The 23,864-nt window shown below is 52.6% G+C and overlaps 1 protein-coding gene across 9 annotated transcripts in view; it reads right to left on the reverse strand.

Moving 5' to 3' along the window:
* myo3b (myosin IIIB) overlaps positions 1 to 23,864 on the reverse strand; it is a 1,137,435-nt gene that overhangs the window by 848,672 nt on the left and 264,899 nt on the right. For all 9 annotated transcript variants that reach the window (XM_072475849.1, XM_072475846.1, XM_072475848.1 and 6 more), the window contains one exon: positions 19,586 to 19,651. In XM_072475849.1, coding sequence (XP_072331950.1) covers positions 19,586 to 19,651 — 66 coding nt within the window. The remainder of the gene's footprint in view (positions 1 to 19,585; positions 19,652 to 23,864) is intronic.

Genomic DNA, 23,864 nt, shown 5'->3' on the forward strand with positions numbered 1-23,864 from the left:
TGCTATGATAAAATGGCTACTGCTTTTGCGAGCATAACAACAGTAATGGATAAATATATTTATTCTATATGAAGTTCCTTGAGATGTTTCAGAGACATAATAAGATGACATATCAGAGTACATTTTTAAATCTAAACCAATTAAACCATCTTAAATTTAAATCAACAGATCAATCTGATCTGAGATCAAAAACCATTTTAACATTAAATGCAATTTTGATATCTCACAGTGGCATCCTGGGACCACCCGTGCCTGAGACACAGGTCTTATGCAGTCAATGGCAAATCAAAATTTGCCAATCTTACTAAAGCTAGCTGGAGAATCTGGCAAAAGATTAAGTTGGCATCTCTAGCACCCTTAAACCATATCATAGTCTAACTACAACCCACCTAACTACAACCCATATCCTGTACTTTCAGTGGTAAGAAGTGAGTCATTGCAGGTTTGGGAAGACTTGTATAGTGCCCGACCTCTGTCACTAAAAAGGCAAAGAATTATGAATTGCTCAGAAATAATGAGGGCCATTGGGAATAAACCAGTAATAGAATTATTATCTCATTTAACTTATAGCAACATTATGGAAAGTTCTAATATGTGAATAATTCAATCCATATATTCTAATATATGGATAATATATGTTCTAATATATGGATAATTTGGATAATATATGGATAATATAGGGCTGGTTTAGCTCAGTGGGCTAGACAGCTGGTTTGTGATGCAGAACAAGGCCAGCAGCGCGGGTTCAATTCCGGTACCAGCTTACCCGAGCAGGCGCCGGAATGTGGCGACTAGGGGCTTTTCACAGTAACTTCATACTTGTGACAATAAAAGGTTATAATAATAATAATAATTATTATTATTATTATTATTATTATTAATCAAATGTATGTATTTTACAATTCATAAAAACAAAGTTGTTAATATCTATATGCTGCTAAATTCCCCACATATAAACAGATCGGGCAGATACAGGTCGTGTCTCACTAACTTGATAGAGTTTTTCGAGGAGGTCACTAAGATGATTGATGCAGGTAGGGCAGTGGATGTTGTCTATATGGACTTCAGTAAGGCCTTTGACAAGGTCCCTCATGGTAGACTAGTACAAAAGGTGAAGTCACACGGGATCAGGGGTGAGCTGGCAAGGTGGATAGGCCATAGAAGGCAGAGAGTAGCAATGGAAGGATGCTTTTCTAATTGGAGGGCTGTGACCAGTGGTGTTCCACAGGGATCAGTGCTGGGACCTTTGCTCTTTGTAGTATATATAAATGATTTGGAGGAAAATGTAACTGGTCTGATTAGTAAGTTTGCAGACGACACAAAGGTTGGTGGAATTGCGGATAGCGATGAGGACTGTCGGAGGATACAGCAGGATTTAGATTGTTTGGAGACTTGGGCGCAGAGATGGCAGATGGAGTTTAATCCGGACAAATGTGAGGTAATGCATTTTGGAAGGTCTAATGCAGGTAGGGAATATACAGTGAATGGCAGAACCCTCAAGAGTATTGAAAGTCAAAGAGATCTAGGAGTACAGGTCCACAGGTCATTGAAAGGGGCAACACAGGTGGAGAAGGTAGTCAAGAAGGCATAAGGCATGCTTGCCTTCATTGGCCGGGGCATTGAGTATAAGAATTGGCAAGTCATGTTGCAGCTGTATAGAACCTTAGTTAGGCCACACTTGGAGTATAGTGTTCAATTCTGGTCGCCACACTACCAGAAGGATGTGGAGGCTTTAGAGAGGGTGCAGAAGAGATTTACCAGAATGTTGCCTGGTATGGAGGGCATTAGCTATGAAGAGCGGTTGAATAAACACGGTTTGTTCTCACTGGAACGAAGGAGTTTGAGGGGAGACCTGATAGAGGTATACAAAATTATGAGGGGCATAGACAGAGTGGATAGTCAGAGGCTTTTCCCCAGGGTAGAGGGATCAATTACTAGGGGGCATAGGTTTAAGGTGAGAAGGGCAAGGTTTAGAGTAGATGTACGAGGCAAGTTTTTTACGCAGAGGGTAGTGGATGCCTGGAACTCGCTACCGGAGGAGGTGGTGGAAGCAGGGACGATAGTGACATTTAAGGGGCATCTTGACAAATACATGAATAGGATGGGAATAGAGGGATACAGACCCAGGAAGTGTAGAAGATTGTAGTTTAGTCGGGCAGCATGGTCGGCACGGGCTTGGAGGGCCGAAGGGCCTGTTCCTGTGCTGTACATTTCTTTGTTCTTTGTTCTTTGATTCTCCAGTCTCCGACGCCAAAATCGGGTTCGGTGATCTGCTGGAGAATCCACGCTGGCGTCGAAATCGGGAGAGGCGCTGCTTTTGTGATGCTCCGCCGCCTCCAAAACGCGCACTCCTAGAGTACGCCGCACACAGTATGGACGGCCTCAGAACGATGCCCGAGGCCCTCCCCCAATGCTCCGCCCCTGACCGGCCGAGTTCCCGACGGCGTGGGTCACTTCACTCATGCTATTTGTTTTTCGGGAACTTGGCGTGGCGGCTGCGGACTGAGTCCAGCACCTCCACAGTCGGGGGAGAGCCGATCCGCCGGCAGGGGGAGCTTTGGCAGGGGCTGGGGTCACTGGTGGGGGTTGGTCCGGGGTTGGCAAGCCTGGCCAAAGGGGGGGGGGTTACTATTTGGCAGGCCGGGTCCGTGCGCGGCCGGCGCCATGTTGCACGGTGCAGCCGCTGCAGGCCACCGCTGTGCGCGGCCACGGACCCGTCAATTCTCCGGCCATATCGGAAGCTAGAGCCGGGTGCTCCAGCTAGCAGAATGTCCAATTCACCTAACAACACGTCTTTAGGGACTTATGGGAGGAAACCGGAGCACCCGGCGGAAACCCACATGGACATGGGGAGAACGTGCACACTCCGCACAGTGACTGAAGCCGGAATTGAACCTGGTTCCCTGGCGCTGTGAAGCAACAATCCTAACCACTTGTTACTAACATTCTCCCCATGTTTGCGTGTGTCTCGCCCCACTACCCAGAGATGTGCAGCGTATGTGGATTGGCCATGCTAAATTGCCCCTTAATTGGAAAAAAAGAATTGGGTACTCTTAAATTTATTTTAAAAAGATAATGTTACGACTAATATTTCCTAGTTGGACAAGTAGGTATTCCCAACGCGACACAGGGTAAACCAATACTGCAATATGCATCAGGATCAAAGTACCCTCTATAGAGGAAGATGGTTCAACCATCATACTCTGACGATGGTATTTAATGTCCTCCACCCAAGGTGAGTTTGGAGACGGGGATGCATTCAATCAGATGGGAGGGTGTCGCATGGGGAACCTGCCACCTTTCCATCTTTGGCCGAATTAAATCCAGGGCAGGAAAGTTTATGGATGGCCTTCCCATCCCACCACCAATTAAGGTCCTTAAATGGGCAATTAATGCCCACTTCAGGGCCTCATCCTGCCGTTGTTGCTCAACCATCACCGGGTTGCATCACAGGGAGCCTAAAAATTGCCTGATCGAGATTCCCAGCATCGGGAGGGAAGTGTCGGATGAGAGGGGCCTTGCTGGAGGAGATTTCTGTCCCCGGGGTCCTTGATCATTAGGAAAGCTCACACTGGTCACTTAAGTGCCTGACTGGCAATTAAGATGGCGAGCCTTCCCCAAAAGAGGAATCGTGGGGCTGTCGCGAGCTGTCAAGCCAGTAGACGAGGCCCCCATTGCCCGGATTAAATTCTGCCTTGAACATTTCACTTCCTATTTGCCGATTATACGTAACATATTTCTGCTTTTGTCTCAAGGAACTCTGCAAACGTCTGATGAAGCCATTCAAGAAAACGATACTACCACAAAGTACTAAACTTTTAGGGAGATCATCTGTCAAGGCTTCTTTGACTTTGTGGGGTCAATGAATCTAATCTATTCCAAAATAGAATAACCAGTGAAAAAGCCTGCTTTCCTTCCAGAACAAAGTGCAGTTTGTTTTGTAGAAAAAAGATAATACAGCTGGAACTAACTAAAAACTTAATTAAAGAAGAGCAACTGAGGACGCCTGAAATGGATCAGTGAGATTGTGAGTTATCTAGGTCAAGGCAGTACTGATTTAAACATCAGTGTGTGCTGAGTTACCTGCTCCCAATGAGGGCAGTGGATGGGGCTACAGTTAGCATGAGCAACCCTTGATTTGGAAGAGGAAACTGGCCATGAATGCCGGGCTATCCTGAAACCCTTCCAGAATTGTATGCGCACAATTGTCAGCTGATTACAGGATCGGGCTTTGCAAGGTTGGCTCCCTCCTATAGCCAAATAGCCTGCTGTCATTTACCATGAGGGTTCACACATTATAGTTGAGTTTTTTGCACTGAGTGCTGAATTTGGGTGCATTTGAGTGCTATAGAGAGAGTTTGGTGACTGAGGGATATTAAGGGTTCATTTTTATCTAAAGTCTAGTCCTTCTTTTATTTAGTTAATTAACTTAAAAGTTGCTGCTTGGGTTTCGAAGAAGCTGAGCGCGATTCTCCGAGGCCACGCCTGTTGGGAGAATCGGCGGCTGCATCATGATATTGCACGACGCAGGTCCGATGCCGTCCCGCCATTCTCCCAACCGGCGAGAACGGCCCCGTCGAGTTCTGCGCCGCGCCAGCCGGAGAATTACCCGAGACACTCACAATGGCGATTCTCCGGTACCCACGCTATTCTCCGGCCGAGATGGGCCGAGCGGCCACTCCGACACGACAGGTTCCCGCCGGCGCCGTCCACACCTGGGGCGTCATTCTCCGACCCCCCAGCGGGTCGGAGAATGGCCGTTGGCCGCCGTGAATCCCGCCCCCGCCGGTTGCCGAAGTCTCCGAAGGGAGAAAAGTCGGCGGGGCGTTAATGTCACCGCTGCCGTCGGAGAATGTCACGGGTCTGCGCAAGGCAGCCGATTTTCGGCCTGCCGATATTCTCCCTTCCGGATGGGCCGAAGTCCCATCGACGTGATGACCGTTCACGTCGACGTAAATTAAACCTCCTTTTCATCGGCGTGACCCTGTGCTCCAGGTTCACGCCGACCAGCGTGGAGGTGAGTGACGGCCTGGGGGGTTGGCTCTGGGCAGGCGATGGCGTGGCCGCAGTCTGAATGTGAGAGGAGAGGTGTGTCTCGGGTTGTGTGTGTGTGTGTGTGCGGCGGGGGGGTTGGTGAGAGTGGGCTGGGCTCCGGGGGAGTGCCGGGAGGGGGGTCCGTGCCGGGGAGGGGTATGGGGGGTTCGTGACGGGGAGGAGGTTGGGGGGGTGTCCGTGCCGGGGAGGGGGATGGGGGGTCCGTGCCGGGGAGGAGGTTGGGGGGGGGGCCGTGCCGGGGAGGGGGAAGGGGTATCCGTGCCGGGGAGGAGGTTGGGGTCCGAGCCGGGGAGGAGGTTGGGGGGGGGGTCCCTGCCGGGGAGGAAGTTGGGAGGGGGTCCGTGCCGGGGAGGGGGATGGGGGGTCCGTGCCGGGGAGGGGGATGGGGGGTCCGTGCCGGGGAGGAGGTTGGGGGGGGGGCCGTGCCGGGGAGGGGGATGGGGTATCCGTGCCGGGGAGGAGGTTGGGGTCCGTGTCGGGGAGGAGGTTGGGGTCCGAGCCAGGGAGGAGGTTGGGGGGGGGTCCCTGCCGGGGAGGAAGTTGGGAGGGGGTCCGTGCCGGGGAGGGGGATCCGTGCCGGGGAAGAGGTTGGGGGGGGGTCCATGCCGGAGAGGGGGATGGGGGGTCTGTGCCGGGGAGGAGGTTTGGGGGGGGTCCGTGCCGGGGAGGGGGATGGGGGGTCCGTGCCGGGGAGGAGGTTGGGTTCCGTGCCGGGGAGGAGGTTGGAGGGGGGGGGTCCGTGCCGGGGAGGGGGATGGGGGGTCCATGTTGGGGAGGGGGATGGGGGGTCCGTGCCGGGGAGGGGGATGGGGGGTCCGTGCCGGGGAGGGGGATGGGGGGGGGGGTCCGTGCCGGGGAGGGGGATGCGAGGGCAAGTCAGTTGGTCCACCTGGCCAGGTGCCAGCCTCCAACAGTTGGACCCATGCGGTCCATGCCACCTGGCTGGGGGGAGGAGGGGATATGGGCAATGATGACATGTCGTCGTTCCCCTCCCCCCCCACCAGGCCGTCATGTTTTCCGATCATCCAGCGATGTTGGCCGCCGTGGCGGCAGCCGCTAATGTCTATGTTGCCCTGGATGAGGAGGAGGAGGAGGAGGAGGAGGAGCGTGCCAGAGAGGCGGCGCAGGCTGCCGCAGAGGGACAGGCGGCAGCCGCCCAGGCTGGAGGGACACCTGACCGACAGGACGAGGAGGGGGAGGAGGACGTCGCGACCCCACGGCAATGGAGGCACCTGAGGGCGCCCCGTGTGTACCGGCCCCGGCAGTCATACCAGGGCCTCACGGACCGGGAATGCAGGAGGAGACTCCGGATGAGGCGGGAAACCGTGGCACACATCTGCCACCTGCTGGCACACCTGTCACCGCGTGGCACTGGCGGGGGACACCCTCTCACCGTGTCCGTCAAGGTTACGGTGGCCCTGAACTTTTATGCAATGGGGTCATTCCAGGCACCGAGTGGGGACCTGTCCGGCATATCGCAGACATCGGTGCATCGGTGCATCCGGGCAGTGACAGATGCCCTATATGCCATGGCGCACCGCTACATCCGCTTCCCTGTGGACCGGGCCAGCCAAGATGCCCGGGCCGTGGGCTTCTTTGCCGTGGCCGGGTTCCCCACGGTCCAGGGATGCACGTCGCCGTGCGGCCACCTGCAGATAACAGGGCCGTGTTCACCAATAGGAAGTGGACCTATTCGATGAACATACAGGTGGTCTGCGACCACCGCATGATGATCCTGCACGTCTCGCCCGTTACCCAGGCAATGTACACGACTCATACGTGTTGTCGCGGTCATCCATCCCCGGCATGTACGAGGGACGCCATCCCCGGCTGAGGGGCTGGTTGCTGGGCGACAGGGGCTACCCATTGCGATCGTGGCTGATGACGCCTGTACGGAGGCCACGCAATGAGGCGGAGAACCGCTACAATGATGCCCATGTAGCGACAAGGGGAGTGATAGAGAGGTGCTTTGGCGTGCTGAAGATGCGTTTCAGGTGCCTGGACCTCTCTGGGGGCGCCCTCCAGTATCGGTCAGATAGGGTCGGCCGCATCATTGTGGTATGCTGCGTCCTGCACAACATAGCCCAGCAGAGGGGCGATGTGCCGCAGGCAGAGGAGGGCGGAGTGGAGGAGCAGCAGGAAGAGGCGCAGTCCTCCCAGATGAGGGGGATGGGGGTAATGGTCAGGGCAGACGGGGTAGACACAGGCGGGTGGCTGTCCACCGTTACCGGCTGGCCCAGCGGGCACGGGACAGACTGATAGCCGCCCACTTCACTGACTAGATGGGCGTGGGAATCGGGTAGTATGGCCACAGACCGCACACCATGGCAACAGCCGACCACCCACACCCCCCACCCATCCACCCACCCAGCACCCTCACCCCCCTCCCCAACCCCACCCACCCCACCCGCATGCACACCCCCCCCCCCATTGCCGATCCACCTGCGGCACAACGGGCCGGGCTCACACAGTTGCGGGTGGACGCGTGTCTATTGCAGGCCATGGAGGATGATGACAACCCGCCCTGCGGTGAGCTCCTGGCTCCACATCGTTGGACTATGTCTGACCCATGGCCACAGTACCACCATCCACCCGGACCATCCCTGCATGCGGCTGTGACACTGCAGCGCACGGTCCCATCCTCTGCCCGTTGTTGATGGCGGCCCAGGGGGAAGGGGGCAGACTCACCTGGGGCTGAGGTAAGACCACCCCTCACACACACACTTGCGCTCAACGTACATGACACCCCCGCACGCTTTGGACAGAGCACAAACGCAGCTTCTGTAGGTGTAACATTGACTTTAATAACCAAACAAGTTCATGCACGTGCCCTAGCCCCTAAAACTCATCTGTGCCCTGTACCCGTGCCAACTTACTCAGTGTCTAATTGTTTGGCCTTACGGGCCCTTTGACGACGTCTACGTGGTTCCCCAGACGGTACAGCAGAACTGGAGGTGGACTCCTGTGATTCCTGCCCTCTGACACTGGATCCCTTTGGCGGCCGTTTCCTGGGGCGTCGTGGCCTAGATGGGCCAGGCTGCGGCCCGGGCGACAGGGATGGCGAACTGCCAGCCTGTCCTGCCCGTTGCCCACCCGATGCACCTGGGACGGAAGGGGGGGGGGAGTCCGAGGTGTCGCGGTGTACCGGGACCTCCCCTACAGGGGGAGCCGGGACAGACCACACCACCTCCTCCTCCCTCGGGGTGCCCGGTGGCCCCCAGGCCTCTACATGGGTGGGGGATGTGAACGGACTGGTCATCCGACGCCCCCCCCGACATCTGGTGCTGCCAGTCCTGGAGGCCCGTGCTGGTATCGACAGGGGTCTGCAGGTTTGCAGCCATGGAGCCCAGGGGGTTGGCAAACCCTGTCTGTGACAGTGCGACGCCGGCTCGCACATGGCCACTGGCGCTGATGCCCTCAGCGATGGCCTGCAGAGACTGGGCCATGGCCTGCTGAGACTGGGCCATGGCCTGCAGAGACTGGGCTATGGCATTGAGCGCCTCTGCCATCTGGCGCTGGCACTGGCTCATGGCCTCCTGTGAGAGGGCAGCCATGTCCTGGGCCACAGACGCCGCCTGCACGGAAAGCCCCAGGCCTCGCAAACCGTTCCCCATGTCTGACACCGTCGCACCCATTGCCTCCACCGCGGACGCCACCCGTGCGGTGTCAGCCTGGGTGGCACGCATGACCGGCACCACTCCCAGCTCCTGGACGCGGGTGGACTCCTCCACCTGCGACTGCAGCCGCCGCAAGCCGGCCGTCACCCTCTTCGCTCGTCTCCGGGTCTGTGGTTGCATCGGATCTATGTGTGGGTGTGGTAACTCCAGGAACCCGGGATCCATCTGGGCGGCAGATGTTCACTTGGGCTGGGCTGCCCTCTGACCGCCAGGCCCCTCTGCTGATCCTACCTCCACCTGCTGTACCGGGACGGCTGTGTTGTGCGCACCAGTGAGGGTAGCAGACGCCTCATCACTAAAGTGCCCAACCGAGGTGAGTGTTTCTGCGATGGTGGAGGGTGTTGGTGACAGCAGTGGCGTTGTGTTGTGCTCTTCGTCCCACTCTGAGTCCATGGCACTTTGGGGTGGGGGTTCGTCTCCACCTATCCACTCTGAGTCACTGTCCGGTATTTCGTCTTCCTGGGTAGTGCTCTCCCGGGTATGGGTGTCCTGGGCAGTGCTGTCCCAGGTAGTGGTGTCCTGGGTAGTGGTGTCCTGGGTAGTGGTGTCCTGGGCAGTGCTGTCCCGGGTAGTGGTGTCCTGGGTAGTGGTGTCCTGGGTAGTGGTGTCCTGGCTCGGATGTGACGGGGCCTGTGGCTGCCCCCCTCGTCGCTGGGTGGTCGCTCCCGCACGTGATGGGGGTGTCGTCTCCCTGTTGCTCCAGGTCTCTCCGTCTCCCGTGGTGTGCGAGGGGCATCCTGCGGGCGTCGCATGCTGGAGGGTCCGGGTCTCTCCGTCTCCCGTAGCCTCCGAGGGACATCCTGCGGGCGTCGCATGCTGGAGGGTCCGGGTCTCTCCGTCTCCCGTGGCCTCCGAGGGGCATCCTGCGGGCGTCGCATGCTGGAGGGTCCGCGTCTCTCCGTCTCCCGTGGTGTGCGAGGGGCATCCTGCGGGCGTCGCATGCTGGAGGGTCCGGGTCTCTCCGTCTCCCGTGGCCTCCGAAGGGCATCCTCCGGGCGGTCTGCATCTGCGGGGATGGGTGCCTGCACGTTTGGTCCTGCGATACACAATGAAGCATGCATGGTTAGACATCAGGCAGTGATCAGGTGATATGGGGGAGGGGTATATGGGGGAGGGGGATATGGGGGAGGGGGGGATATGGGGGAGGGGGGATATGGGGGAGGGGGGGATATGGCGGAGGGGGGATATGTGGGAGGCTCACCCTGCCTGCTCTGACGAGGTCGTTCACCTTCTTGTGGCACTGGGTGCCTGTCCGTGGTGTCAGGGCCGCAGCGGTGACGGCCTCTGCCACTTCCCTCCACAGACGCCGGCAACTCTGCGGCCGTGCCCGGGATACAGGGCGTCCCTCCTCTGCCCCACCGCGTCCAGGAGCGCCTCCACATCCCGTGACTCGAACCTCGGGGCTGAGCGGCGGCCAGCCATCCAGTCGGGTGTTCCGGTCGGGTGTTCCGGTCGGGTGGGGGGGGAGCAGCGCGGCCTTATGAGCCGTCATGCCTTGCGGCGCGTATGACGCTGCATGGCGTGAACCACTGCGCAAGCGCGGATCCCTATACGTCGCTGCTAGCCCATTTCGGGCCGGAGACTTTTGACCCATTTTTCCGACGTGACGCAAGTCGGATTTGCACCGTTTTTGCGCCGATCGGCGGACTTTCCGCCGATAACGGAGAATTTCGCCCCTGGTTGCTGCCGGCGGGAACTGTGCGGGAACACTGAGGGGGCGGCCTGTGTGGGGGGGGGGAGAAGAGAGGAGGGGGTTCCTTCACCAGGGGGGGCCTCCGATGGGAACTGGCCCGCGATCGGGACCCACTGATCGGCGGGCCGACCTCGCTAACGAAGGACCTCCTTTCCTCCGTCGCCCCACAAGATCTATCCGCCATCTTCTTGCGGGGCGGCCTCGGGGAGGACGGCAGCCACGCATGCACGGGTGACTTCATTTACGCAACGCCAGCCACGTCATTTACGCGGCGCCAAGGCTCAGCGCGCGGAAAATACGCGACCCCGCTCCTAGCCCCCCGGGGGCGGGAAATAGGGGGCTGGGAGCGGGCTCCGACGCCGGAGTGAAACACTCCGGTTTTCACTCCGACGTCGGGACCGTGGGCGAGTTTCTCCGCCCCCCCGCCGGGTCGGAGAATCGCCGGGGGCTGGTGTGAATCCCGCCCCCGGTGGTTGCTGAATTCTCCGGCACAGGATATTCGGCGGGGTCGGGAATCGCGCCGCGCCGGTTGGCGAGCCACCCCCCGCGATTCTCCGGCCCGGATGGGCCGAAGTCCCGCTGCTAAAATGCCTGTCCCGCCGGCATAGATTAAACCACCTACCTTACCGGCGGGGCAAGGCGGCGCGGGCCGGCTCCGGGGTCCTGGGGGGGGCGTGGGGCGATCTGGCCCCGTGGGGTGCCCCCACGGTGGCCTGGCCCGCGATCGGGGCTCACCGATCCGCGTGCGGGCCTGTGCCGTAGGGGCACTCTTTTCCTTCCTCCTTTGCCACGGTCTCCACCATGGCGGAGGCGGAAGAGACTGTCTCCACTGCGCATGCGCGGGAATGCCGTCAGCGGCCGCTAACGCTCCTGCGCATGCGCCGCCTGGAGATGTCATTTCCGCGCCAGCCGGCAGGGCACCAAAGGCCTTTTCCGACAGCTGGCAGGGCGGAAATTCGTCCGGCGCGGGCCTAGCCCCTTAAGGTTGGGGCTCGGCCCCCCAAGATGCGGAGCATTCCGCACCTTTGGGGCAGCGCGATGCCCGACTGTTTTGCGCCGTTTTGGGCGCCAGTCGGCGGACATCGCGCCGATACCGGAGAATTTCGCCCCTGGTCTCCCTTTGGGAGAATCGCACCCGGTGAGTTTTCAATCAGCTTTAAACAGAGGTTCTACTTGAAGCTACTTGCAGCTGGAGCTTGTTAATTAGTTAATTGGATTAGGCCAGTGAAATGAAATGAAATGAAAATCGGTTATTGTCACAAGTAGGCTTCAAATGAAGTTACTGTGAAAAGCCCCTCGTTGCCACATTCCGGCGCCTGTTTGGGGAGGCTGGTTCGGGAATTGAACCTGCGCTGCTTGGCCTGCTTGGTCTGCTTTAAAAGCCAGCTATTTAGCCCTGTGTTAAACCAGTTTTTCAGAGGCTAGAGTCAAACTATATAAATGTGAGCCAGCTTACAGTGCTGACTTTGTTTGCACTGAGTGCTGAATTTGGGTGCATTTGAGTGCTATAGTGAGAGTTTGGTGACTGAGGGAGATAGGTGACGAGGGAGCAAGGTGCTCCTTTCATTTCGTTTCCTACACTTCCTCAAAGAGCGAGAAGGGAGCCGGGTGTTTACAGAGAGTGCAGCTGACTGGGAACAGAGTCGGAGGGCAGAGTTCCAGCTGGTTCACAGGACAGCTACATTCTGTAAAGTAAAAGTTGTTTGTTTTGGGGTTTTTAAATTTTTAATAAATTTTATTTTTTGTGTTTTTGTTTTGTTTTTTATGGGGCAGCAAGCTATCATTGTATCATTTTGCAAAATCACTAATTTTAGAGGGTTCACTTGGGAGAGTAGCAACAGTATATATATATTTTTTAAAGGGCCTAACGGGTGTTTAATTTTATGTTTTTTTTAAATGTCCCCTTTAAATCTCTTTGTGAATTCAGATCAGAGGGGATGGAGGCTAGGGCATGCTCCTCCATGGTGGGTGGTGAGGGATACCACCAGTGTCCCCGCTGACTACACCTGCGGGAAGTGCACCCAACTCCAAATCCTCAGAGACCGCGTTCGCTAACTGGCGCTGAATGAACTTCGGATCATCCGGGAGGCAGAGGGGGTGATAGAGAAGAGTTACAGGGAGGTAGCCACACCCAAGGTACAGGACAAGAGTAACTGGGTTACAGTCAGAAAGAAAACAAATGGGCAGACAGTGCAGGGATCCCTCGTGGCCGTTCCCCTTCAAAACAAGTATACCGTTTTGGATGCTGTTGAGGGGGGATGACCTATTGAATTCTTTGAGGATGTGACAAGACACATTGATGAAGGTCGGGCAGTGGATGTGGTGTATATGGATTTCAGTAAGGCATTTGATAAGATTTCCCATGGTAGGCTCATTCAGAAAGTTAGGGGGCATGGGATATAGGGAAATTTGGCTGTCTGGATACAGAAGACAGTGAGTGGTAGTGGATGGAAAGTAATCCGCCTGGAGGTAGGTGACCAGTGGTATCCCGCAGGGATCTGTTCTGGGACCTCTGCTCTTTGTGGTTTTTATAAATGACTTGGATGAGGAAGCGGAAGGGTGGGTTAGTAAGTTTGCGATGACACGTAGGTTGGGGGAGATGTAGATAGTGTTGAAGGTTGTTGCAGGTTAAAATAGGATATTGAAGAGGATGCAGAGCTGGGCTGAGAAGTGGCAGATGGAGATCATCCTTGATAAATGTGAAGTGATTCATTTTGGAAGGTCAAATTTGAATGCTGAATAAGGGTTAAAGGCAGGATTCTTGGAGGTGCGGAGGAACAGAGGGATCTTGGGGTCCACGTACATAGATCCGTCAAAGTTGCCACCCAGGTTGATAGGGTTGTTAAGAAGGCGTATGGTGTGTTGGCTTTCTTAAGAGCTGTGAGGTTTTGCTGCAGCTTTATAAAACCCTGGTTAGACCACACTTGGAATATTGTGTCCAGTTCTGGTCGCCTCATTATAGGAAGGATGTGGATGCTTTGGAGAGGGTACAGAGGAGATTTACCAGGATGCTGCCTGGACTGGAGGGCATGTGTTATGAAGAAAGGTTGAGGGAGCTAGGACTTTTCTCACTAGAGCAAAGAAGGCAGAGAGGTGACTTGATAGAGGTGTACAAGGTGATGAGAGACATGGACAGAGTGGATAGCCAGAAACTTTTCCCCAGGGTGGAAATGGCTGTCACGAGGGGACATAATTTTAAGGTGATTGGAGGAAGGTATAGGGGAGATGTCAGAGGTCGGTTCTTTACACCGAGTGATGGGTGTGTGGAATGCACTGCCAGCAGAGGTGGTGGAGTCAGAGTTATTAGGGACTTTTAAGCGACTCTTCGACAGGCACATAGACAGCATTAAATTGAAGGGGTGTAGGTTAGGTTGATCTTAGATTAGGATAAATGGTCGGCACAACATCGTGGGCTGAATGGCCTGTATTGTGCTGTACTGTTCTATGTTCTATGTACTAAGGAACTGCAATCCAGCTAAAAAGTCACCACTATTCAGTTGCAGAAGGATGAAAACAGGTGGGGGAAAAAAAATCTGTTGACGATTTTATTAAAAACTCCGCCATAACTAAACGTATTTTCCACAGTTACAATTGTTAAATATAATTAGGAAGGTCTCATTGTCAAAAGTAGTTCCGCGATTTTGTTCCAATGATGAAATGCATCACTATCGGTTACAATTTTTTTAAGCTACATGATTACTTGGCAGAATTCTGGAGGGTCCCTTTCTGTAATCAGAGTGGAAGAGAATTTTAAAATGCAGCCCTGTGAACAGTTTAATTTATTATTTAAAATATCGGAAGGCAAATTAGCACACCCTGAATATGTGAACTTTGCGATCATCTGAATCTGCTATTCTGTTTGTTTTAATTTTCTCTTTCGGGGGTTTTTCCTACTGTTTATTTCAGCAGTAATAAAACTCTAGGGGCTGGATTTAATGCAGTCAATCATGGCAGTAAACATGGTGGTCAGGCCACTTAATAGGGGGACAGGTCACTCTCCCAATGGCGGCAAAACCTCCCCTGATTAAGTCAGAGGGTGGAAGGGGGCTGACACAGGATTTCTGGTCGCCAGTAGCTGGATGTCAAATAGGCTCATTAATGCGGCAACTGACATCAGTCGCCCCCAAGCCCACCACAATTTAGTGGTGGCTCAGGGACTGAATGGGGGCCAGATAGCTTTCCCGCCCCTTCGGAAAGATTGTCGAGTTTGTCAATGGCCTCCCGGGATGCCTGATCGGGAGGGGAAGGGGATGCTGAAAGTCACCCGAGGGCCCTTGCCTTCACTTACCTTTGGTCTTGGGTCCCACGATTACCCTGGACCTTTGGTGGTGGCATTGCCACAAGCTGCCACCATTCCTGCGGACAGCACCAGGAGCTGCTGGTCTCTGATTGGCCCAACTGTAGCCACTCAAGTAGTGTCTGAAGGTGAACTGATTCAGCAGTTCACCACCTGGTGGGCAGGACCCCCATTGGTCTGACAAAATCCCGGTCACTGTGACACTACAGCTATAAAAAAAACTTCAGGCCAGCGATTATAAATTCTTGTTCTAGTTCTCTCCTACAAATGATCCAAGCTCAGCAAATATAGGAACATAATGGGGGTAACATTCACGGGTTTGACTGCAATACTTATACACACAACACTTGCCAGTTGTTAAACCAATTCTGTTGAAATATTCATAGGACCAGCAAACAGTACACTGCTCGACAACTAAAACACATTACATTTCCCTGGCAAGTCTTAGGAGGCATTTTCATACAATGCGTTCAAGGCTGTTTATTAAATTTTGTAAATTTTAGTGTGGTTGCAGCAGCAGAGTGCAAGTACTACATCACAATGTCTTTTGCGTTACTAAAACTATCATTTATGGCTGAACTGAGCAATACAAACAAAGAACAAAGAACAAAGAAATGTACAGCACAGGAACAGGCCCTTCAGCCCTCCAAGCCCGTGCCGACAATGCTGCCCGAATAAACTACAATCTTCTACACTTCCTGGGTCCGTATCCTTCTATTCCCATCCTATTCATATATTTGTCAAGATGCCCCTTAAATGTCCCTATTGTCCCTGCTTCCACTACCTCCTCCGGTAGCGAGTTCCAGGCACCCACTACCCTCTGCGTAAAAAACTTGCCTCGTACATCTACTCTAAACCTTGCCCCTCTCACCTTAAACCTATGCCCCCTAGTAATTGACCCCTCTACCCTGGGGAAAAGCCTCTGACTATCCACTCTGTCTATGCCCCTCATAATTTTGTATACCTCTATCAGGTCTCCCCTCAACCTCCTTCGTTCCAGTGAGAACAAACCGAGTTTATTCAACCGCTCCTCATAGCTAATGCCCTCCATACCAGGCAGCATTCTGGTAAATCTCTTCTGCACCCTCTCTAAAGCCGCCACATCCTTCTGGTAGTGTGGCGACCAGAATTGAACACTATACTCCAAGTGTGGTCTAACTAAGGTTCTATACAGCTGCAACATGACTTGCCAATTCTTATACTCAATGCCCCGGCCAATGAAGGCAAGCATGCCGTATGCCTTCTTGACTACCTTCTCCACCTGTGTTGCCCCTTTCAATGACCTGTGGACCTGTACTCCTAGATCTCTCTGACTTTCAATACTCTTGAGGGTTCTACCATTCACTGTATATTCCCTACCTGCATTAGACCTTCCAAAATGCATTACCTCACATTTGTCCGGATTAAACTCCATCTGCCATCTCTCCGCCCAAGTCTCCAGACAATCTAAATCCTGCTGTATCCTCCGACAGTCCTCATCGCTATCCGCAATTCCACCAACCTTTGTGTCGTCTGCAAACTTACTAATCAGACCAGTTACATTTTCCTCCAAATCATTTATATATACTACAAAGAGCAAAGGTCCCAGCACTGATCCCTGTGGAACACCACTGGTCACAGCCCTCCAATTAGAAAAGCATCCCTCCATTGCTACTCTCTGCCTTCTATGGCCTAGCCAGTTCTGTATCCACCTTGCCAGCTCACCCCTGATCCCGTGTGACTTCACCTTTTGTAATAGTCTACCATGAGGGACCTTGTCAAAGGCCTTACTGAAGTCCATATAGACAACATCTACTGCCCTACCTGCATCAATCATCTTAGTGACCTCCTCGAAAAACTCTATCAAGTTAGTGAGACACGACCTCCCCTTCACAAAACCATGCTGCCTCTCACTAATACGTCCATTTGCTTCCAAATGGGAGTAGATCCTGTCTCAAAGAATTCTCTCCAGTAATTTCCCTACCACTGAAGTAAGGCTCACCGGTCTGTAGTTCCCGGGATTATCCTTGCTACCCTTCTTAAACAGAGGAACAACATTGGCTATTCTCCAGTCCTCCGGGACATCCCCTGAAGACAGCGAGGATCCAAAGATTTCTGTCAAGGCCTCAGCAATTTCCTCTCCAGCCTCCCTCAGTATTCTGGGGTAGATCCCATCAGGCCCTGGGGACTTATCTACCTTAATATTTTTTAAGACACCCAACACCTCGTCTTTTTGGATCACAATGTGACCCAGGCTATCTACACCCCCTTCTCCAGACTCAACATCTACCAATTCCTTCTCTTTGGTGAATACTGAGGCAAAGTATTCATTTAGTACCTCGCCCATTTCCTCTGGCTCCACACATAGATTCCCTTGCCTATCCTTCAGTGGGCCAACCCTTTCCCTGGCTACCCTCTTGCTTTTTGTGTACGTGTAAAAAGCCTTGGGATTTTCCTTAACCCAATGACTTTTCGTGACCCTTTCTAGCCCTCCTGACTCCTTGCTTAAGTTCCTTCCTACTTTCCTTATATTCCATGCAGGCTTCGTCTGTTCCCAGCCTTTTAGCCCTGACAAATGCCTCCTTTTTCTTTTTGACGAGGCCTACAATATCGCTCGTCATCCAAGGTTCCCGAAAATTGCCGTATTTATCTTTCTTCCTCACAGGAACATGCCGGTCCTGTATTCCTTTCAACTGCCACTTGAAAGCCTCCCACATGTCAGATGTTGATTTGCCCTCAAACATCCGCCCCCAATCTATGTTCTTCAGTTCCCGCCTAATATTGTTATAATTAGCCTTCCCCCAATTTAGCACATTCATCCTCGGACCACTCTTATCCTTGTCCACCAGTACTTTAAAACTTACTGAATTGTGGTCACTGTTACCAAAATGCTCCCCTACTGAAACATCTACCACCTGGCCGGGCTCATTCCCCAATACCAGGTCCAGTACCGCCCCTTCCCTAGTTGGACTGTCTACATATTGTTTTAAGAAGCCCTCCTGGATGCTCCTTACAAACTCCGCCCCATCTAAGCCCCTGGCACTAAGTGAGTCCCAGTCAATATTGGGGAAGTTGAAGTCTCCCATCACCACAACCCTGCTGTATTTACTCTTTTCCAAAATCTGTCTACCTATCTGCTCCTCTATCTCCCGCTGGCTGTAGGGAGGCCTGTAGTATACCCCCAACATTGTGACTGCACCCTTCTTATTCCTGATCTCTACCCATATAGCCTCACTGCCCTCTGAGGTGTCCTCTCGCAGTACAGCTGTGATATTCTCCCGAACAAGTAGCGCAACTCCACCTCCCCTTTTACATCCCCCTCTATCCCGCCTGAAACATCTAAATCCTGGAACGTTTAGCTGCCAATCCTGCCCTTCCCTCAACCAGGTCTCTGTAATGGCAACAACATCATTGTTCCAAGTACTAATCCAAGCTCTAAGTTCATCTGCCTTACCCGTAATGCTCCTTGCATTAAAACATATGCACTTCAGGCCACCAGACCCGCTGTGTTCAGCAACTTCTCCCTGTCTGCTCTGCCTCAGAGCCACACTGTCCCTATTCCCTAGTTCTCCCTCAATGCTCTCACCTTCTGACCTATTGCTCCCGTGCCCACCCCCCTGCCATACTAGTTTAAACCCTCCCGTGTGACACTAGCAAACCTCGCGGCCAGGATATTTATGCCTCTCCGGTTTAGATGCAACCCGTCCTTCTTATACAGGTCACACCTGCCCCGGAAGAGCTCCCAGTGGTCCAGATAATGGAAACCCTCCCTCCTACACCAGCTGTTTAGCCACGTGTTTAGCTGCTCTATCTTCCTATTTCTAGCCTCACTGGCACGTGGCACAGGGAGTAATCCCGAGATTACAACCCTCGAGGTCCTGTCTTTTAACTTTCTGCCTAGCTCCCTGAACTCCTGCTGCAGGACCTCATGCCCCTTCCTGCCTATGTCGTTAGTACCAATATGTACAACGACCTCTGCCTGTTTGCCCTCCCCCTTCAGGATGCCCTCTACCCGTTCGGAGACATCCTGGACCCTGGCACCAGGGAGGCAACATACCATCCTGGAGTCTCTTTCACGTCCACAGAAGCGCCTATCTGTGCCCCTGACTATAGAGTCCCCTATTACTATTACTCTTCTGCGCTTTGACCCTCCCTTCTGAACATCAGAGCCAGCCGTGGTGCCACTGCTCTGGCTGCTGCTGTTTTCCCCTGATGGGCTATCCCCCCCGACAGTATCCAAAGGGGTATATCTGTTCGAGAGGGGGACAACCACAGGGGATTCCTGCACTGACTGCCTGCCCTTTTTGGTGGTCACCCATTTCTCTGCCTGCACCTTGGGTGTGACCACATTTACATAACTGCGATCTATGACGCTTTCCGCCACCTGCATGCTCCTAAGTGCATCCAATTGCTGCTCCAACCGAACCATGCGGTCTGTGAGGAGCTCCAGTTGGGTGCACTTTCTGCAGATGAAGCCATCCGGGACGCTGGAAGCCTCCCGGACCTGCCACATCTCACAGTCAGAGCACAGCACCCCTCTAACTGACATTGCGTCAATTAATTAAAATTAAAATTAAAATTTGTCTTTTTTTTTTAATATTTTCAAAAAAAATTCAAAGTTACTGTCAACTATCTGTTTCCTAGCACTAGATTTCTAATAGAAATGCGATAGCTAACTATAGTACTCCAGAAAGATTTACATGATACAGTTTTTCATTGATTTAATAGATTTTGAGGGTAACTAACTTTCAGCAATGGTATAAATTGGATGATATTGGATCAGCTGTCTATTATATCAAAAAGTAATACCGCAGACATACATCTTTGACAGGAGAGTTAGATCCTGGACATCTAACAAGTAAATTGACAGGAAACCTTACTCACTGTGAAATGAAGTGGTTAAATTCTGTGCACCATTTTTCCGGGTTTAACAAAGTAGGTGGCGGGTTTCTGAAAAGCAAAAACAACATGAAGTGCAAATTAATACAAATAATTTCCAAGATTAGATTTATTTATTCATCGATATTTAACTGTTGGCCTTGTTTGGAGTATAGAACTGTATATTTCTAACTATGCAATTTTCACTCAACATCAACTGAGAAAAGTCAGAGTCACAGCGTCATTTACAGCACTGAAGGAGTCTATTCAGCCCATTGAGTCTATTCTGGCTTTCTACAGAACAATCCAGTCAGTCACACTCTCATGCTCTGTCCCCATTGTCCTGCAGATATATTTCTTTCAAGTGCCCAACCAGTTATCAATTCTGTGATTGGGTAGTACTTATTGACCAATTCGGAGTTTACTATTAGCTACACTAACAACCAATTTAGGAGAATAAATCAAGCTCATGATATGCCTCATTTATATTTGCTCAAAATGACATATATTCATATACAGCGACCCGTTCTCTACAAACAACTCATTGAGATTGAGAAGAATGAGAGGCGATTTCATTGAATCAGAAAATATTTGACATGGTAGATGCTGAGAAGGTGACTTCCCTCATGGAGGAATCTAGAACGAGGTGGCATAGTTTCAAAATAATAGATCTCCCGTTTAACACAGAGATGAGGAGGAATTTCCTCTCTCAGAGGACTATTGGTCTTTGGAATGCTCTTCCCCAGAGAGCCGTGGAGGCTGGGTCATTGAATATATGTTCAAGGCTAAGTTAGACAGAATTTTGATATACAAGGGAGCTCAAGGGTTATTCAGGCAGACAGGAAAGCCACAACAAGGTCAGCCACGATCTTATTTAATGGTGGAACAGGCTTGAGGGGCCAAATGGCCTACTACTGCTCCCATTTCTTTTGACCCTATGTGATATAACCCCCAAAGAGCAAGTCCAAAGACTTTAGGAGACAAGCAAAAGCATGTCTTCAGGATACCCAAGTATGCATGGGGCACTACTAGAGTTTACCGAGCTAAAACCGTACAACCTGGCCGAGTATCTTCCTGCAACATATGCATCGAAATCCACCTTACTCAATGACATTGCTGGCACGCAGTGTAATCTGGAGCATTCTATCCCACTGAGCAGTTTTCCTGCCCCTTTGGTTTTAATTAGTAAATTGATCACTCACAGTGCCCTCGGGTAATATGGACTTGGTTGGTTCAAGTATCCAATTACTGACTTTACCAGGGAGAATTAGTTTGGTTCGAATTCTCATTGGCAGGCAAATTATATGGTGCCACCATAATTCCAAAGAATGCATGTCTTGCCCAATGAATGATAATCACTTGCTTTGCTATTAGAGAATTTGAATCCTCACTGGTGAACAGGGATTCTTTGAACAAAATGGGTGAACAGCACAATAACTACTAAGCTAAGAATAGCCATTAAGAGGAACAAGAACAATGCAACTGATGACAACATAGTCACGAACCATGCCCCATTAAAACAGGTGTTTCTATCAGTTGTGGATATGGAGTCTAAGCAGAGGATGCAATGCTTCTCTGCAACTCGAGCATGGGATTTCATGCCCAGCCTCCACATAATGTTTTTCAGCAGCCCTCACCCAAGAGTTCAAATTGTGACTGTGCATTCAACATTTGCTTTCAGCACACTGGGAGAACCCAAACAGGTCAGTATATGTGCATCAGCCACATCAACCTATTGAAGATCCTCATGTTCAGCGTTAACACTTAGTGCTTTGTCTCTGCAATGATTTCTCCTTGACAACACAAATGGCTGGGTTCTGAACGTCGCAAATAAATCAGAAGACCTTAAATTGAATGCCTATGAATGCCAAACCATGAAAGAGAATATACATCTTACTTTATTCCAATCAATGCTCATGGGTCCTGTGAACTGTGAAGGGCCACAAATACTGAACATGAGGCTCCTCGCGCATAAAGTTATGCTCCCGAGAGGGATCCACATTCCAAATGACAGCCTTTGTTTCATCATAGTTTTTCAACAGGACAAAGAAATTCATGTGATATCTACATGGAAATTGCAACACAAATGGGAACAGATTTGTGCTCCGCATGAGCCTCCTTCCACATGAAAAGTTGTCTTGTGGAGCTTGCTCTTTGTGGTAGTCTGTGTAGAGGTATTACGGTACCTGGTAATGCTGGAACACCATTGGTAGATATTGTATGTTTCCTACTGGTCAAGCTGTATGGTAGCTCCGCCCTGCAAGGCGGGGTATAAGAGCCCGTGCTGCCCCAGCAGCCTTCTTTCTGTACCTGAGCTGCTGGGGGAAACATCTAGCTTATTAAAGCCTTCAGTTGGACTACAACCTCGCTTTAGTGGTCATTGATCGTGCATTAATTTAATAAGCTAGATTTAAAAGGATGGAGCTCCGAATCAAGCCGGAGTGCCTGCAACTCAGCCCCCACGCGGCGAACTCAGCGGCAATCTTCAAGCACTAGCTGGCGTGTTTTAAAGGATATCTTGGAATGGCTGAAAACACACCCACGGGAGAACAGAAATTGCAAGTCCTGCACTCGAGGGTGAGCCCGGAAATTTACACCCTCATCGAGGGCGTGGATGACTTTAATGCAGCAATGGAGCTGCTAAACGGACATTATATTCGCCCAGTAAACCAGGTCTATGCCCGAAATCTGTTAGCAACGAGGCGACAAATCCCTGGGGAAATCGCTGGAAGAATTCTACCGTGCGCTCCTGGTGTTGGGGAGAAACTGCAGCTGTCCGCAGGTTTCGGCAAGCGACCACACAGAACTTTTGATCCGGGACGCTTTTGTGGCAGGTATGCTGTCCTCCCAAATCCGCCAGCGATTGCTGGAAAAAGACACCCTCGGCCTCAAGGAGGTACAGGCCCTTGCAGGCTCCCTGGATGTGGCCTCCCGAAACGCCTGCACTTACGTTCCCGACCGCGTGGCAGCCCCCTGGGCAGCGTGGAACCCCTCCGCAGCCGACCCCGAGACATCACCCAACCCCCACAAGCTTGTGCTGCAAGGTGGGCTGGCAACCCCGGGGGGCCCCGCTGCAACTTTTGTGGGCAGGCCAAGCACCCCCGGCAGCGCTGCCCGGCCCGCGCATCCACCTGCAAGTGATGCGGTAAAAAGGGCCACTTCGTGGTGGTATGCCAGGCCCGTTCGGTCGCCGCGGTCTCTGGTGGCGAATGCGGACCGCCACCATAACCTTCTCCACGGTCCCCGTGCGGCCAGCGGGCACCGCCATTTTCCTCCACCAGGGCCACATGCGGCCCCTGGGTGCCGCCATCTTGTCCCGCGGACACCACGTGCGATGGATGGGCGCCGCCATTTTGTGCACTCCCAGCCATGTGCGACCAATGGGAGCCGCCATCTTGGATGGACTCCCAGGACCCCAGTTCGACTGACCGCATACCGCCCGAAGAGAACACTCAACTGCTGTGATTAGCCTCGGTGACACTGGACCAGTCCCGACCTCGAACACTCTCAACTGCTACAACAATAGTACTAATCAATGGGCACGAGACGTCCTGCTTAATCGACTCTGGGAACACGGAGAGCTTCATACACCCCGACACGGTAAGGCGCTGTTCTCTCCTCATCCACCCCGTTAATCAAAACATCTCCCTGGCCTCCGGTTCCCACTCAGTAGAGATAAAGGGGTTTTGTGTAGCAAACCTCACGGTCCAGGGAAAGGAGTTTAAATATTACCGGCTCTACGTCCTTCCCTACCTCTGCGCGGCCACACTCCTAGGGTTAGACTTCCAGTGCAATCTCCAAAGTCTAACTTTCAAATTCGGCGGCCATATACCCTCTCTCACTGTACGCAGCCTCGCGACCCTCAAGGTCGATCCGCCTTCCCGTTTGCGAACCTCACCCCGGATTGCAAACCCATCGCCACCAGGAGCAGATGGTACAGTGCCCAGGATTGGATCTTTATTAGGTCAGAGGTCCAAAGACTACTGAGGGAAGGAGTCATTGAAGCTAGCAACAGTCCCTGGAGAATTCAAGTAGTGGTGGTAAAGACCGGGGAGAAGCATAGGATGGTCATCGACTACAGTCAGACCATCAACAGGTTTACGCAGCTGGACGCGTACCCTCTCCCCTGCATATCCGACCTGGTAAACAGGATCGCGCATTACAAGGTCTTCTCCACGGTGGATCTTAAGTCCGCTTACCACCAGCTCCCCATCCGCACTAGTGACCGCAAGTACACTGCCTTCGAGGCAGATGGGCGGCTCTACCACTTCTTAAGGGTTCCCTT

This window comes from Scyliorhinus torazame, chromosome 2 (genome assembly GCF_047496885.1).
Source record: "Scyliorhinus torazame isolate Kashiwa2021f chromosome 2, sScyTor2.1, whole genome shotgun sequence".
Lineage (NCBI taxonomy): Eukaryota > Metazoa > Chordata > Chondrichthyes > Carcharhiniformes > Scyliorhinidae > Scyliorhinus > Scyliorhinus torazame.